The 16,519-nt window shown below is 47.6% G+C and overlaps 1 protein-coding gene across 1 annotated transcript in view; it reads right to left on the minus strand.

Annotated features, from left to right (window-relative positions):
• Positions 1–12,244: 12,244 nt before the first annotated feature.
• The window catches only part of SPNS3 (SPNS lysolipid transporter 3, sphingosine-1-phosphate (putative)), a 38,684-nt gene continuing 34,409 nt past the window's right edge, over positions 12,245–16,519 (minus strand). Inside the window, exon 12 of the mRNA XM_087719073.1 lies at positions 12,245–12,639. Within this exon, the coding sequence (XP_087575199.1) occupies positions 12,608–12,639 (32 nt within the window). The 3' untranslated portion in view covers positions 12,245–12,607. The remainder of the gene's footprint in view (positions 12,640–16,519) is intronic.

The raw sequence follows: 16,519 nt of genomic DNA on the forward strand, positions 1-16,519 counted from the left end.
CCCGAGTCCCAACTGACTGGGAGGAAATGGGCATTTTGCAGTATCCTTCCCCTGGTGTGGGAGGGAATGGAGATTTTACAGCATCCTTCCCCTGCCATGCCCACCAAGCCATGCCCACCAAGCCACACCCACCAAGCCCTGCCATGCCCATCAAGCTACGCCCACAGAACCGGTAGTAAAAAAAATTGAATGCCACCACTGCCATAGACCTAACCTGGCCTGCAGAGCTTCAATGGAGACCTGTTAGATAACCAGTCAGTTCAAGACATTGAGTTCAAGAGCTTCCATTTATTTCACTGAAAGCCGCCACCACCACAACATTCTAGTTAAAAGACAGGAAACACATCTAGATGAGCTACATCCATTTTATTATACAGTTACATTAACAGAACATTATAAAGTCTGAGAGTAAAAAACCTCTAACTACCACTTTGCTTGGTCCATTAGTGTGAGTCTTTTCTAGGTTTCTTTCTCTGACCATTAAGCCAGTGGGGGCTCCTACCCCTCTTACAATAACAACTCCATACAATACAATAGCAGAGTTGGAAGGGACCTTGGAGGTCTTCTAGTCCAACCCCCTGCCTAGGCAGGAAACCCTATACCGTTTCAGACAAATGGCTATCCAACATCTTCTTAAAGACTTCCAGTGTTGGGACATTCACAACTTCTGGAGGCAAGTTGTTCCACTGATTAATTGTTCTAACTGTCAGGAAATTTCTCCTCAGTTCTAAGTTGCTTCCTCCTTGATTAGTTTCCATCCATGCTTCTCGTTCTACCCTCAGGTGCCTTGGAAAATCTTATCGGATTGTTTCCTAGGAGAAACCTTTCCCCCCATTCCCCAAGGTCAGTCAGGTGTTTCATTACAGGTATGTATTAAGGGGAAGGGATTCAGAAGAGGCTTCCTTCTCTGGAAAAAAAACCCTGCTGTTCCCTCCCTTTATCTCTGGCATCACCTGGTTTACCAAGGGCTTGGATAAATTACGTTTTTTTCAATGGATTAGTTCCCAGGCTGTTTTAGTCTATATGAGTTTAAGATGCTGCACAGTAGATTCTGTGGCCCTGTTAATTATACAACATAACAAGAAGAAAAGAAGAGAAGAAGATGTAGGTCACAATAATAGAGAAGTCGCTTTTTAAACCAAGAACCTGAGGCACGTCAGGAATTAATTAAGTGCCAGAGGCACTGGGCTATATTGTTATGGGTAGCCTCCACAAGGAGAGACCAAAATGATATGTATCAGAGGACTTACTCATCCTCTTTGATAGATGCATTCAGCCACGCTCACATATTGCTTACTGGGAGAATATAGCTGTGCTTTTTGATGAATGGGGAATGGAATCATGATTGTTACCTTGAGACCAATTCATCAACATGTACTCATTATAGGTCAGCCTACAAAATGACCTGTACTGTCCTTGATTTATGACCACAATTGCAGCTGGAAATTCCATTGCTAAGCAAGACAGTGGTTAAATGAGTTGCGCCTGGTTTTGCATGTTTTGACATGGCTGTTAAGTAAATCTCTGTAGTTGTTAAGTGAATTGCATGGTTGTTAAGTGAATCAGGCTTCCCACATTGACCTTGTGTGCGGGAAGGTCGCAAGTCGTGATCACATGATCTCGGGACACTGCAACCATCCTAAAAAATGTCTGTTGCCCAGCTCCAGGATTTTGATCATGTGACCATGGGGATGCTGCAAAGCTTGTAAGTGTAAACATCAGTTGTAAATCACTTTTGTCAACTTGTCAAAGTTTAGGATTGCATCCAACAACTTTGAAGAATTGGTGAGCTGTTGTAGATGGAAGAAGAAAGCAGTGCTGAAGTGGTAGTGAAAAGAAAAGAAATATTTTCAGAATACACTACGGTAATCAAGGAGAGAAGCAACCTAGAACGAAGGAGGAATTTCCTGACAGTTAGAACAATTTATCAGTGGAACAACTTGCCTCCAGAAATTGTAAATGCTCCAACACCGGACGTTTTTAAGAAGAGATTGGACAACCATTTGTCTGAAGCTGTGTAGGGTTTCCTGCTTGAGCAGAGGGTTGGACCAGAATATCTCCAAGGTCCTTTCCAACTCTGTTATTCTGTTACTTAACAAAATCAGTTCTAAACTTAGTGGATGTATTCACATGTAACATGCTAAACTTTTAACTTTGTTAGTTTTAAAGAGACTTACAAGCTGTGTAAACCTATGTGGTTTAAATATATTCATTAGCCCAAATCATGGCTTGTTTAATCATATAGAAAAAGATACTATTTAAGTTCATCCATGCTGTTCAAAAGTATGACTTTCAAACTGCAATAACGGAGTTTACAAAATAAACCAGATAGGAATGTGTGATGCTGGATTCCTATTACCCTTAGCCATGTTTGTTTTAACCATGGTTTGATGAAAAAAGACACATTGGTTGAGTTGACGCATACCACAAATCATGGTTTTTAGATTCACAAGACACATGAAGCTGCAAAACAACCTTAGTTATTAGATACCATGATTCAACACCGCTTATAAACTCTGCCATTGCAATCCTACTGAAAATTGGAGCATGGCTTTCCTTAGGATAGGCCTTGTTGTCTAAGGGCTGTGCATGAATACCATCCAGTTTATCATTTGTAGAAAGCACCCACCCCTCTCCTGGAACAATGAAATATTCTAGGAAATATTAAAAAGGCAGAATATTATGTTTCCCTGCAGGAAAAAAGGAGAAACATGTCTTAAAGACAAAGCAGCTTCCTGCAGATCCCCCACACACAAACACTTCACCTCCAGGGTGATGGGATTAAGGCATGGCCCTCAGGACATGATAGGATTAGCCCTCTACCCATCTCACCACATGGCACCTGGGAAGATTACATCATCCAGCAAACCTACAAAGTTACCCCTGCATGGTCCCATGGGAGTCTGACAACCAATCAGAATACATTTCTTACACAGGAACAGGAAGCTCTAAGACGAGGCCCAAGAGAGGGTATAAATCTATCTCCTTCTCTCACCCATGTGCATTTTCTTTGCCCAGGACCCAAAAACCCATGAGGTCCTGTCCACCATTAAACCATCTTTCCAAGCAGTCTCCATGTTTCCAGTGTCTTTCTCCCCACTTGGAACTGAACCCAGAAGGACGTTTCTCCCAACACATTTTTCTTCATTTTTCTTTTTCATATCATTTCTCATTATATATTTTTCTCCCCCCCCCAGCCCCTCCCCTACAGCCTTTTGAATGAGCCAAGGCTCTCTGATTTCACTGAAGTGACCCGTTTGGGTTATTTGGGGAAAAGGAACACTTGTGTAATTGAAATCTTCACTGTTCCGGCACAACTATTAACCAATTCCGCAGGGAGCTCCCTTAATTAACCCTTCTGCAGTATTTAATTCATTGGAGACTTCTCAAAGGCTTCTTAATTAGGTCTTTAAAAATAAGGCAGGGATGTGCAGAGTGTTCTTGGAGAGTAAGTGCCAGGCTTGTTCTGCAGAAGAGGGTGGGCCTTCTTCCCCCATCACCCCCAGATTCTTTGTGGCCTATTGCCCCTGTGGTCCTTTCCTATTTCACTTTGCAAAAGAACATTTCATAAAAACAACAACGCTGGGGAATTTTACAATGCAGAGCAGTTTGACTAGGAAAGGGCAGCTGGATGGAGCAGGATTTTAATAAAACTAGCAACAACAAAGTAGAGGCTGGCATATCCAAATTGCCGGATGCACCCATGGGTAGTAATAGAAAGGTTAATTTAATGCAATGGATCTGAAATTAAAATCTGAATGGAAAAGATATCAGAATTTATGAAAGAGTCATGCACAGTTATGGAGGTGCTGCAGCCTTCAGCTGCTTGTCTCCTCTACCCAAAATGACCAGAAATGAAACTGGCTTAAGAAATGTTTTTCCAGCTTTTTTTTTTTTAACCTTTCCTATGTTTTGGTCGTGGTGATGGCAATGTGGCTCTGCCTATATTGCACTTAATGCAGCTCCCAATTGGTGGGTTCCCCTGATTACTGGAAGTTCTCAAGCTTCAAGGCAACTCAGTGCCCGTTCGAAGTTACAATGGTATTGGGAAAAGTGGTTCACCGACAAAAGAGCAAACGACAAAAGCGCGCCCGACTAAAACGGCCGACGCCGTGGGCCGAAAGGTTAGGCTCGTTGCTGTTACTGCTGCCGACCAAACGCACCCCCTCTTCCATCTCACCCTTTGAACTTTTGACTATCATGGCCTGTTTTTCGGCTCATGTTGCTGTTGCCGCTGCTATCCGTGGCTGCTTTAGGAGCCCCCATTTTAGACGCTTGACTGTCCTTGCCTTTCGATCGGCTTTACCCCCACCTTTACCCTTAAGACCAACATTTTGGAACAAGCTGAGATATTTGAATCCACCTCCAGCCTTGCTGAGACTCCCAGCAATTTTCCTGTATACCATCCTGCACTTGAACTTTGCAGAAAGAAGAAGGCAGGGGACGAATAGGACATGGGCAGGGGGCCTGCTTGGCACCTTCTCCCAACTGACATTAATCCTCTAACTATCTCAAACTTTTTAAACTCTGGGGCTCTGCCCCCTGTTGCTGGACTCTACAGAGGAGAAGTTCAAAATATTAAGTTTCCCCTCTCTTGCGCAATTTTTAAATCGGTATGATGAGTGCATGAGATTGTATGTGATTGAGTGAATGTCCCACTTTTACTATTTGTTACCATTGTACTTTATATGTTTTAACTTTTATGTGGGGACTGCTTGGGTGAGTGAATGAGTATGTCTGATTCGGAGGACCTGCCGGGGAAAGTGGGGGCCATTGGGGTGGTTGGGGGGACTACGCCCACGGGAGAGGGTCGGAGCATTGCGGTCATGACAGGGAGAGGCAGATATGGCGGGGACTTTAGGGCAGGCCATCATCGGGGAAGGAGGGCTCGCTGTGTCATAGAGATCCCTCCTTCCGGCCCTAGGAGTCCCACTCCAAGGTCAGATGGCGCGGGTGTTCAGGACCCTGGTCTCAGGCTGCTGTCGCTAAATGCCAGGTCTGTTGTTCATAAGGCCCCCCTCATCCGGGACTTGATAACTGATGAGGGCGCAGACCTGGCATGTATTACTGAAACATGGCTGGGCCCTGAGGGAGGAGTCCCCCTTGTCGAGATGTGCCCAGCCGGATTTCAGGTGCTACACCAGCCGAGAGCCCAGGGAAGGGGTGGCGGTGTGGCTATTGTAGTCCGGGAGTCTTTAGTACCTCGTAGGATCCCTGCTCCGGAGCTTGTCGGGTGTGAGTCCCTGCTAGTGAAGCTGGACCTCAAGGGTCAAGTGGGTTTGCTGCTTACGTACCTGCCTCCCAACTACGTTGCAGCAGCCCTCCCCTCGCTCCTCGAGTCAGTAGCCGAGCTAGCAGTTGAGTTCCCTAGACTTATAGTTCTGGGGGACTTTAACTTGCCTTCGCTCGGTGAACACTCTGATGGAGCGCAGGAGTTCATGGCTTCCATGACAGCCATGGGCTTGACTCAAGTAATTCGAGGCCCAACTCACTCAGCGGGTCACACGCTTGACCTCGTATTCCTCTCGGAGCAGTGGAGTTACGATCTTGGTCTGAGGGGTAATGAGATCATACCCCTGTCGTGGTCAGACCACTACCTACTGAGGCTAGACTTCCGGAGGCCAAACCCCCACCGTAGGGAGGAGGAACCAACCAGCTGGTTCCGCCCCAAGCGACTGATGGATCCTGTTAGGTTCCAGACGGAGCTTGGGGTTATTCCTGATACCCTCGCCCACAGTTCGGCGGAGACCCTCGTCGCTGCCTGGCACTCGGCAGCTTCGGAGTCTCTAGACCGGATTGCGCCGCTACGGCCCCTCCGGGTCAGCGGCCCCCGGAGGCCTCCTTGGTTTACTGAGGAGCTCCGGGAGGTAAAGCGCCGGAGGAGACGCCTAGAGCACTCGTGGAGGTCCGATAGGTCCGAGTCGAAACGGGCACTTTTGACAGCATGCACCAAGGAGTATATTCGGACCTTAAGAACAACAAAAAGAACATACATTGCCTCCTTGGTAGCGTCCGCCGAGTCCCGCCCAGCCGCCCTGTTTAGGATAACCCGCTCCCTCCTAAATAGGAGGGAGACGGGGGACTCCTTACAGGGTAAGGCTGAGGAGTATGTCCAGTTCTTGGCGGACAAAGTTGCCCGGTTTCGAGCGGACCTAGACTCCACCCCAGTAGATCCAGCCGAGACACAAGGAGAAAACTTGGCAAACCATCTCTGGGTTGAGTTTCAGGAAGTTGCCTCTGGGGATGTGGACAAGGCTATGCGAGCTGTGAGTGCCTCCACCTGCATACTGGACCCGTGTCCCTCCTGGCTGGTTGCCAACAGCAGTGAGGTGACACGAGGCTGGATCCAGGCGGTTGTTACCGCATCTCTTCGGGAGGGGTACTTTCCCACCGCGCTCAAGACAGCGGTGGTAAGACCCCTCCTGAAGAAGCCGTCTCTGGATCCAGCTGTTCTTAATAACTATCGTCCAGTCTCCAACCTCCCCTTTGTAGGGAAGGTTGTTGAGAAGGTGGTGGCTCTCCAGCTTCAGCGTACCTTGGAGGAAGCTAACTATCTTGACCCCTTCCAGTCTGGCTTCAGACCCGGTTACAGCACAGAAACCGCTTTGGTCGCATTGACTGATGATCTCTGGAGAGCTAGGGATGGAGGCCATGCTTCCATCCTAGTTCTCCTGGACCTCTCAGCGGCTTTCGATACCATCGACCATGGTATCCTTCTGCGACGACTGCGGGAGATAGGGGTGGGCGGCACTGTCTTGCAGTGGTTCTCCTCCTATCTCTCGGACAGGTCGCAGTCGGTGTTAGTGGGGGGGCAGAGATCGTCCCTGAGGCCCCTAACTTATGGGGTGCCGCAGGGGTCGGTCCTATCCCCCCTACTATTTAACATTTACATGAAACCGCTGGGCGAGATCATCCGAAGGCACGGGATAAAATATCACCAATATGCGGACGATACACAGTTGTATCTGTCCGCCCCGTGCCAACTCAATGAAGCGGTGGACGTGATGAACCGGGGACTGGAAGCCGTTAAAGACTGGATGAGAGCAAACAAGCTGATACTCAACCCAGACAAGACCGAGTGGCTGTTGTGTTTCCCTCCCAAAAATTTGACCACCATACCATCACTCAGGCTGGGGGGACAAAATTTAAACCCCTCAGAAAGGGCCCGCAACTTGGGAGTCCTCCTGGATTCACAGCTAACTTTTGACCACCATCTCTCAGCTGTGACCAGGGGGGCATTTGCCCAGGTTCGCCTGGTGCGCCAGTTGCGGCCCTACCTGAATCGGGAGGCCCTCACAACAGTCACTCGAGCCCTTGTGATCTCTAGGCTGGAATACTGTAATGTGCTCTACATGGTGCTGCCCTTGAAGAGCATCCAAAGACTACAGCTAGTCCAGAATGCGGCCGCGCGAGTGATCGTGGGCGCACCACGGTTCGCCCACATAACACCGATCCTCCGTGAGCTGCACTGGCTACCTGTTGGTCTCCGGGTGCACTTCAAGGTCCTACTCACCACCTATAAAGCGCTCCATGGTAGTGGATCTGGCTATTTGAGAGACCGCCTTCTGCCAATTACCTCCCTGCGTCCCATCAGATCGCATAGAGTTGGCCTCCTCCGTATTCCATCCGCCAGTCAGTGCCGACTGGCGACTACTCGGAGGAGAGCCTTCTCTGTTGCGGCTCCGACACTATGGAACAATCTCCCCGTGGAGATTCGTACCCTCACCACCGTCCAGGCCTTCCGCACAGCCCTCAAGAACTGGCTAACCCGTCAGGCCTGGGGATAATCTTATCTCGCCCCTCCCGAATGCTGAGTGAATGTTGAGTTTTATTGTCTAATTTACTTTGTGCACATTTCTTTTTTCGTATTGTCCCACACTCCCCTTCCTTTTTTGATTGTAAGCCGCCCTGAGTCCCCTCAGGGAAAAGGGCGGCCTATAAATAAACAAATCTAAATCTAATCTAAATCTAAAACGCGGTGACAAAACCGCGAGTTCTAAAGCGCACCGACAAATGAGCACAGAAGCGCGGCGACAGAAGCGCGCTGTAAACCTAACCCTAACCCTAACCCTAACCCTAACCGTAAACCTAACCCTAAAGCAAACCCTAAACCTAACCCTAACCCTAACCCTAACCCTAACCCTAACCCTAACCCTAACCCTAAACCTAACCCTTACCTTAACTTAAATCGCGCTTCTGTCGGCACGCTGTTGTTGCCGCGTTGATGACGCCGTGTTGATGTCGCGGTTTTAGCGCCACAGTTTTGTCGGCGCGCTTTTGTCTTGCGCGCATTTGTCAGGTCACGGGGGAAGGTGACTTATGACAGTTTTTCACAACCATTGCACACTACCATTGCAGCATCCCAATGGTCACATCATCAAAATTCAGATCAGAGCTGGTATTCAGTCAGTTCTCTCCGGTTTGGGTGAACCAGTAGTGGCAGCTGCCGGAGGCTCCGCCCACCCATCCTGACATAATGCGTGAGAACTGTGCGTGTGCAGAAGGCAGTGTGCATGCGCAGATGAGCACGCTCACCTTTGCGAACCGGTAGAGAAGGTAAGTGAATCCCACCTCTGATTCAGATGCTTGGCAACTTGGTTTGGTTTGGTTTTATTGGACTTATATGCCGCCCTTCTCCCAAAGGACTCAGGGCGGCGTACAACATAAAAAACACATACTTCCAGTATTTGTCCTCAACATATGTGTTTTTATATGACAAAAGTTAAAAAAGATTAAATAGGAAATCCAATAACCTTCAATTGACAATTTAAATCGAATTTAGGATTAAATTAAAATTAACAATTTACAATTAATAATTTAATTTATTCTAATCAGGCCAGGCCAGGTTGCTGAAAAAGCCAACTTTTTAGGGCGTGCCGGAAGGGGATTATGCGGGAGGCCATTTTCGCCCTCCCGGAGGCTCAAGGAAGACCTCTGGAGCTCAGGGAGGGGGAAAATGCCCCCCCCCCCGTGCTGTGGTGCAAGAGGCCGACTAGGCCACGCCCACCATGGCCACACCCACCCAGCAACCCGGCAGAGAACCCATTGCTAAACTTTTTGAAGCCCACCCCTGGTTTAGATGTTTCAGAAAGATGCCAGGATAGCTTAGCACTAGATTTAAAAAAAAATATGTTGAGGACAAATACTGGAACTTAGTGAGAATCCCCATAAGAAGACCAACTCCCTTCACCGCTTCATGTCAGAAGCATCTTCTATCCATCTTCATGGACTGTAACAATAATGCATCTGGATGGCTCTTGTTTTTCTGTATTGCCTTATGGACCACAAGATATAAAACAGATTTATGGAGCCCTACGTCTGAACATAAAACCTTGCTTGTGAGTCATCATCAGTCTGCAAACGCTGGAAAGATAAAACCGTGGCCTTTTCTAGGGCTAGATTTCTAGCGCACCATTTGTCCACTGATTTATTTATCGTAAATGTTTTCATCCCGCCATTCTTCTACTGTAAGTCTGGATGATATAAATATGTCTCTGCAGCGCCCTTGTTCCTAGTTTCCAAGATGCAAAAGTGGTGTTCAAAAATAAAATTTAAAAACTGAATACAGTATAATTAAAAGGATAAGACATTAGACGTTAAAAGATTATCATTCAGGGTAACAAACATGAGCCAATTTGCTTCTACTAACCTAAAATGCCTGAAGAAACATTAGAGAAACATGGGTGCCAAATTTGCGGGGTCACGTTGCCATGGCGAGACGTTTCACGACTTTTTCCCCCTTTGTGGAGCTGGGGTGGGCGTGGCTTGTGTGTGACGCATCCGGCCCATGAGCTGCCAGTTTGAAACCCTTCCTGTCAGGTCTGGAAGCTATATTTTGCATTGGGCCATCAGGCCTGCCATATTAATGCTGTGGGAAACTGGGAGGGGGGATTATATGGTGTATGGGTGATATATAGTCAAAATAACGTTCTTTCTCAGAGAGTCAAGGACATCTTGCCCTGCACCTGGAGGGGTGTGACTGGGAGGCCTCTGCAGTTGTCGTGGTGCTTGATTGGACCATGTGATGGACATATGGGTGATGAGCAGGGACTTGGGTAGGGAAAAGCCGAGGTGGCGCAGTGGTTAAATGCAGCACTGCAGGCTACTTCAGCTGACTGCAGTTCTGCAGTTCAGCTGTTCAAATCTCACCGGCTCAAGGTTGATTCAGCCTTCCATCCTTCCGAGGTGGGTAAAATGAGGACCTGGATTGATCATGCTGACTCTGTAAACCGCTTAGAGAGGGCTGAAAATCCTATGAAGCGGTATATAAGTCTAACTGCTATTGCTATTGCTAAAACCTGGAAGCTTTCAGATTCGGGTTTTCCCAGATGAGCCTATATGACATCTCTAATAAAATGGAACTGTGAGGAAATTCAAGCCTCGCAGTCTTCTTTCGTTAGGGGTGTTACTTGGAACCCTGACACCTGCATTAGATAATGATGTGACTTTGAAGAGAGGCTGAGATGACAAAATAACCCTTGCCCTGCTTGTAATAACAATGACCAAAGTCTACAGGTAGTCCTTAACTTACAGCCATTTGTTTAGCAACCGTTCGAAGTCACAATGGCACTGACAAAGGTGACTTACGACTGTCCCTCACACTTATGGCTGTTGCAGCTTCCTGTGGTCAAAATTTGGGCATTTGGCAACCAGCATGTATTTATAACAATTGCACCATCCCAGGGTCATGTGATCACCATTTGTGACTGTTGTGTACTACAGTTTCCTCTCTGATCCGTTTGGCTAGGGGGCATGTCCTTGTTACTGATTGGTTACCTGTTTGACAGCTGGGGTATATAAAGAGCTGTCAAACAGGGCTCAGCTATTGCCAGTTAGCTAATACGCGCAAATTGTGAAGTGCCACGTTAGGCAACCTGTTAGAAATAAACTGTTAGCTGACTTGAAGTCCTGGCTCACCTCTGTTTGTCTGACCGTGTTCTCTCAGCTAGAACAGTAACCTTCCCAGCCGGCTTCCAACAAGTAAAGTCACTGGGGGAAACTGGATCTGCTTAATGACCACATGTTTCACTTAAAAGCTGTAATGATTTACTGAACAGCCGTTGCAAAAAAAAAGGTTATGAAATTGAACATGACACTTAATAATTAATAATTAACGAGGGACATGGTGGCTAAGATGTTGAGCTTGTTCATCAGAAAAGTCGGCAGTTCGGTGGTTTGAATCCTTAGTGCCGCGTAGCGGAATGAGCTCCAGTTACTTGTCCCAGCTTTTGCCCCCCCTAGCAATTTGAAAGGACGTAAAAAATGCAAGTAGAAAAATAGGAACCACCTTTAGTGGGAAGTTAACAGTGTTCCATGCGCCTTCGCTGTTTAGTCCAGTGGTGGGATTCAAAATTCGTTGTGTGGGCATGGCTTTGGGGGCGTGGCAGGGGAAGGATACTGCAAAATCCCCATTCCCTTCCCACTGTCAAAATTTCTGCTACTGGTTCTACAGAACCTGTCAGAACTGGCGGAATACCACCTCTGGTTTAGTCATGTTGGCCACATAACCACGGAGACATCTTTGGATCTTTGGACAGTGCTGGCTCTTAGCTTTGAAATGGAGATGAGCACCACCCCCTAGAGTCAGGAACAACTAGCACATACCGTATTTTTCAGAGTATAAGATGCACCTTCCCCCCCCCTCCCAAAATGTGAAAATCTGGGTGTGTCTTATAGACTGAATACAGCATTTTTGGCCTACCGAAATGCTGCCCCCTTCGCAAAAATGAATGTGCAGAGGGTTTGGGTGGCCTGCAAAGTGCGCCCTGGGGGCTGGGGATGGCAAAAACAAGCAAAAAACAGACTGTTTTTGCTCATTTTGTGCCCCCCAACAGCCCCCAGGAGCACTCTACAAGCCTCCCAAAGCCTCTGCATGCCCTATTTTTTTTTTGTTTTTTTGGTTTTTTGGTTTTGTTTTTGCAAAAAATAAGGCTTGCAGAGGGTTTGGTAAGCCTGCAGATGCAATTTTTTAAAAAAATTTACCTCTTCAAAATCAGGATGCGTCTTATAATCCGAGAAATACGGTATGTCTGAGGGGAACCTTTACCTTTTACACTTAATAAAACCCTTGCTTAGCAATGGAAATTCTGGTCCTAATTTTGGTCAAGGTCATAAATCAAGGACTACCTCAGTGCATTATGTTTTTTGACAAGTAATAAGAAGGAAACATTTTGTTTGCAAAGATTGGGGAGGGGCCTGAGATGAAAGCCCAAAGGATCCATCACAAAATACACACACGTTCTCCTCTTAACTAGAGGCCCACCCAGTAAGAGGAACCTCCATTTTACTGCATTCCAAATTTCAACAGAGGAGAAATCGCCCTATTGTTTCAACTGGTTCACAATGATGGTGTGGCATATGCAGAAAGAGCCCTTGCTTGATAGGTTTGCCTTCTGCCCCCGCTAGATTCCTTAGCAGGCTCTTCCGGCGATTCTGACATGAGGAAATTGGAGCACGTTTTCAATGTCAGGCTAAGGTGTTCAATCACGGAAGGGTTGCTGCTGTCACCATCGACTTAACATGGAGGATGTTGTGTCAATTTCAGGCCTTTTCCTTCTTTGCAATGATGGAAACGGGAATAGAGGTAGAAATGTCAGATTGCCATTTCTCATTGAAAGTCGAAGCTTTTGTTCTCAATGCCTGAAACAAGAGGTTCCAAGAAGAGTGAAAAACAAGTGAAAAACAAGGAAAAGACGTAAACTGTCATTTCTTTACGTGTCTAATAGTCCCAAAAGTAGTCCAAACTTCATGGGGTCCAAAACCTCATTATAAACACAGTGACTAGAAAAGGGCTGCCATTGGAGTATGCCCAGTTTACTTTATTGTTTATATTTGTAAAAGTTTTTTTTTATTTTTCCATTTTCATAACATACAACCACATGTATATTATTACATAGCCAACATCGCATTGTATTATTAAATGTTTACATCAATTCGTCTTGCCATCAACTCCCAAAATCAATTATTGGCTCTCCATACAACATATTTGTACCTTATCCATCACTTTCTTCTCCCTCTCTCCTCCTCCTCCCTACCTCCTTTCTTCTTTCTGTCGCCCTTCTCTTCTCTACTTCCCTTTCCTCTCTCCTCCTCTTTCCACTTTATACCCCTTCTTTCTCTCCTCCTCTTCCCCCCCCTCCTATCCCTCTCTTCTTCCTTTACCTCTCCCCTCTACTACACACTCTTCATCTCATTTACTTGGTGTATTTCAGCTTCTGAGCGAGCTCCATTTTATGTTGATGGTATTTATACAAGTGGAAAATAAAGAAAAGACTTAAACTGCCATTTCTTCACGTGTCTAATAGTCTCAAAAGTAGTCCCAACTTCATGGGACCCAAAATCTCATTATAAAGGTAGTCACTAGAAAAGGGCTGCCATTGGGGCATGCCCAGTTTACAAAATGGTTGCCACAGTAGAAGTGGTTGGTTACAGAAACCAACATACCGAAGAACAAATGAAGAAAGATGTTTATTGTGTTTGTATCCCCTTTTCCCCTTTTGAGTTGTTCACCGCCCTGAGTCCCTCCCGGAGAAGGGCGGCATACAAATAAACTAAATCTTAATCTTAATCTTAATCTTTATTATCGCTGCTCAGGAGCCAGCTTGGTATAGGTTTAGGTTTAGGTTTATTTGATTTATATGCTGCCCTTCTCCCAAGGACTCAGGGCGGTGTACAACATTAAAAGAAACACATAATACAAAAGTTTAAAAAAATTAAATAGAATATCCCAAACCCAATTAAAATTGACAATGACAGTTTTTTTTAAAAGAATTAAAATTAAAATTAACAGTAATCAATAATTTGTTTTGTTTTGTTCTGGCCAGGCTGGCTTGCTGGAAAAGCCAACTTTTTAGGGCGCGTCGTAAGGACCGGAGGTCGGGGATTATACGAAGCTCCGAGGGCAGCTCATTCCAGAGGGAAGGCACTCCCACAGAGAAGGCTCTCCCCCTGGGGGGGTCACTAGCCGACACTGTCTGCCCGACGGCACCCTGAGGAGGCCAACTCTGTGGGATCGCACTGGACGATGGGAGGCTACCGGTGGCAGTAGGTGGTCTCGCAGGTACCCTGGGCCTAAGCCATGGAGTGCTTTAAAGGTCATAATTAGTACCTTGAATTGCACCCGGAAGACAACCGGCAACCAGTGCAGGCCACCTAAAAGGGGTGTAATGTGGGAGTACCTGGGTGCCCTCATGACAACCCACGCAGCCGCATTCTGGACCAGTTGAAGCTTCCGGGTGCTCTTCAAGGGCAGCCCCATGTAGAGAGTGTTACAGTAGTCCAGGTGAGAAAGGACAAGGGCATGAGTAACTGTGCACAGCGCATCCCGATCCAGGAAGGGGCGCAACTGACGTACCAGGCGAACCTGGTAAAAAGCTCCCCTGGTCACGGCCGTCAGGTGTTCTTCTAAACTTAGCCGCGTATCCAGGAGGACGCCCAGATTGAGGGCCCTCTCTGAGGGGGCTAAAATTTCTCTCCCTATCATCAAAGATGGAACAAGATGCACAAATCAGGATGACGGAAACCACAGCCATTCCGTCTTGGAGGGATTGAGCTTGAGCCTGTTCCTCCCCATCCAGATCCGCACAGCCTCCAGGCATCGGGACATCACATCGAGGGCATTGTTTGGGTGGTTTGGGGTAGAGATGAAAAGTTGGGTATCATCAGCATATTGATGATACCATACCCCAAAACCACGGATGATCTCACCCAGTGGTTTCATATATATGTTGAACAGGAGGGGTGAGAGAACCGACCCCTGGGGCACCCCACACGTGACACGCCTCAGGGTTGATCCCTGCCCTCCAGTCAACACAAACTGCGACCGATCCGACAGGTAGGAGGAGAACCACCGTAAACGGTGCCCCCCACTCCCAACCCCTCGAGTCGTCGCAGTAGGATACCATGGTCGATGTTATCGAAAGCCGCTGAGAGGTCTAATAGGACCAGGACAGAGGAACATCCCCTGTCCCGGCCTGCCAGAGATCATCGACCAATGCGACCAATGCTGTCTCCGTGCTGTATCCGGTCCTGAAACCTGACTGAAATGGATCCAGGTAGACAGCTTCATCCAGGGACTGGGGGAGCTGACATGCTACCGCATTCTCAACAACCTTTGCTACAAAGCGAAGGTTGGAGACTGGATGATAGTTGGCTAAAGAAGCTGGGTCCAGGGAAGGCTTCTTAAGGAGGGGCCTAACCACCGCCTCCTTCAAGGCGGTGGGAAAGAACCCCTCTCTCAACGAAGCGTTGGTAATCGCCTGGAACCAGCCTCGTGACACCTCCCGGGAAGCCGAGACCAGCCAAGAGGGACACGGGTCCAGCACACAAGTGGCAACACTGAGTCTCCCCATAATCCTGTCCATGCCCTCGGGGGTCACAGGATCAAACTCATCCCAGATGGTCTCAATAAGATTCATCCCCGTCGACTCACCCAAATCTACCCAGTCAGAGTCCAAGCCTGTCTGGATCTGAGCGATTTTATCCTGCAGATACTGAACAAATTCTTCAGCCCTATCCTGCAAGGGGTCTTTCCCAGCTCTTTGGTTAAGTAAGGAGTGGGTCACCCTAAACAGGGCGGCTGTGCAGTTATCTGCAGACGCCCAGAGAGCGGAAAAATGTTGTCGTTTTGCCGCTTTTATCGCCACTAAGTAGGATTTAATATGAATTCTTACTAGTGTTCGATCAGATTCGGACCGGCTGGCCCTCCAACCATTCTCTAGGTGCCTTTTCCGGCGTTTCATCTCCCAGAGCTCCTCGGTAAACCAGGGAGCTACCCGGGATCGACACCGGGTCAGAGGCCGCAAAGGCACAACACGATCCAAAGTCCCAGTGGTCGCCCTATCCCAGGCTTCCACTAGGGCTTCAGTCGAGTTGTGAGCAAGGGATTCAGGAAAAGTCCCAAGCTCCATCAGGGTCCATCAGGCGCCTGGGGCGGAACCATCTAGTCGGTTCCGCGTCCCTGCAGTGAGTGGTAGCAGTATGGAAGTCAAGCCTGATGAGGAAATGATCCGACCATGACAAGGGTTGGATAGAAATATCCCCTAAATCTAGATCATTCATCCACTGCCCAGAGACAAAAATCAGGTCGAGTGTGTCCCCCATTATGAGTGGGGTCTTGAATTAACTGAATTCGGTCCATAGCCATCATGGAAGCCATGAACTCCCGAGCTGACTCAGATGTCTTGCCAATGGAAGGCAGATTGAAATCCCCCAGGATCCCCCAGGATCATAAGCCTGGGGAAATCAATCAATCAAGTCTAGTGGTTAAAGTACCACCAGGCCAGTGGTGGGTTTCACATTTTGTTACCACTGGTTCGCCTTGCGCCCACCCAACCTTCCACGCATGAGCTTTGATCACACACGGGCCTTCAACATATGCGCCCTGACTAAAAAATGTGCCTAAAGAGGATGGCATAGAGCTGGGGCAGGTGGGCGGCCCCACCTGCAATTTCCGCTACTGGTTTGGGTGAACCAGTCCAAACTGGCTGAATACCACCTCTGCACCAGGCTAGAAAGCAGG

Source organism: Thamnophis sirtalis, unplaced genomic scaffold (assembly GCF_051295495.1).
Source record: "Thamnophis sirtalis isolate CommonGarterSnake01/CBP01778 unplaced genomic scaffold, rThaSir2_p1.2 scaffold_6, whole genome shotgun sequence".
Classification (NCBI taxonomy): domain Eukaryota; kingdom Metazoa; phylum Chordata; class Lepidosauria; order Squamata; family Natricidae; genus Thamnophis; species Thamnophis sirtalis.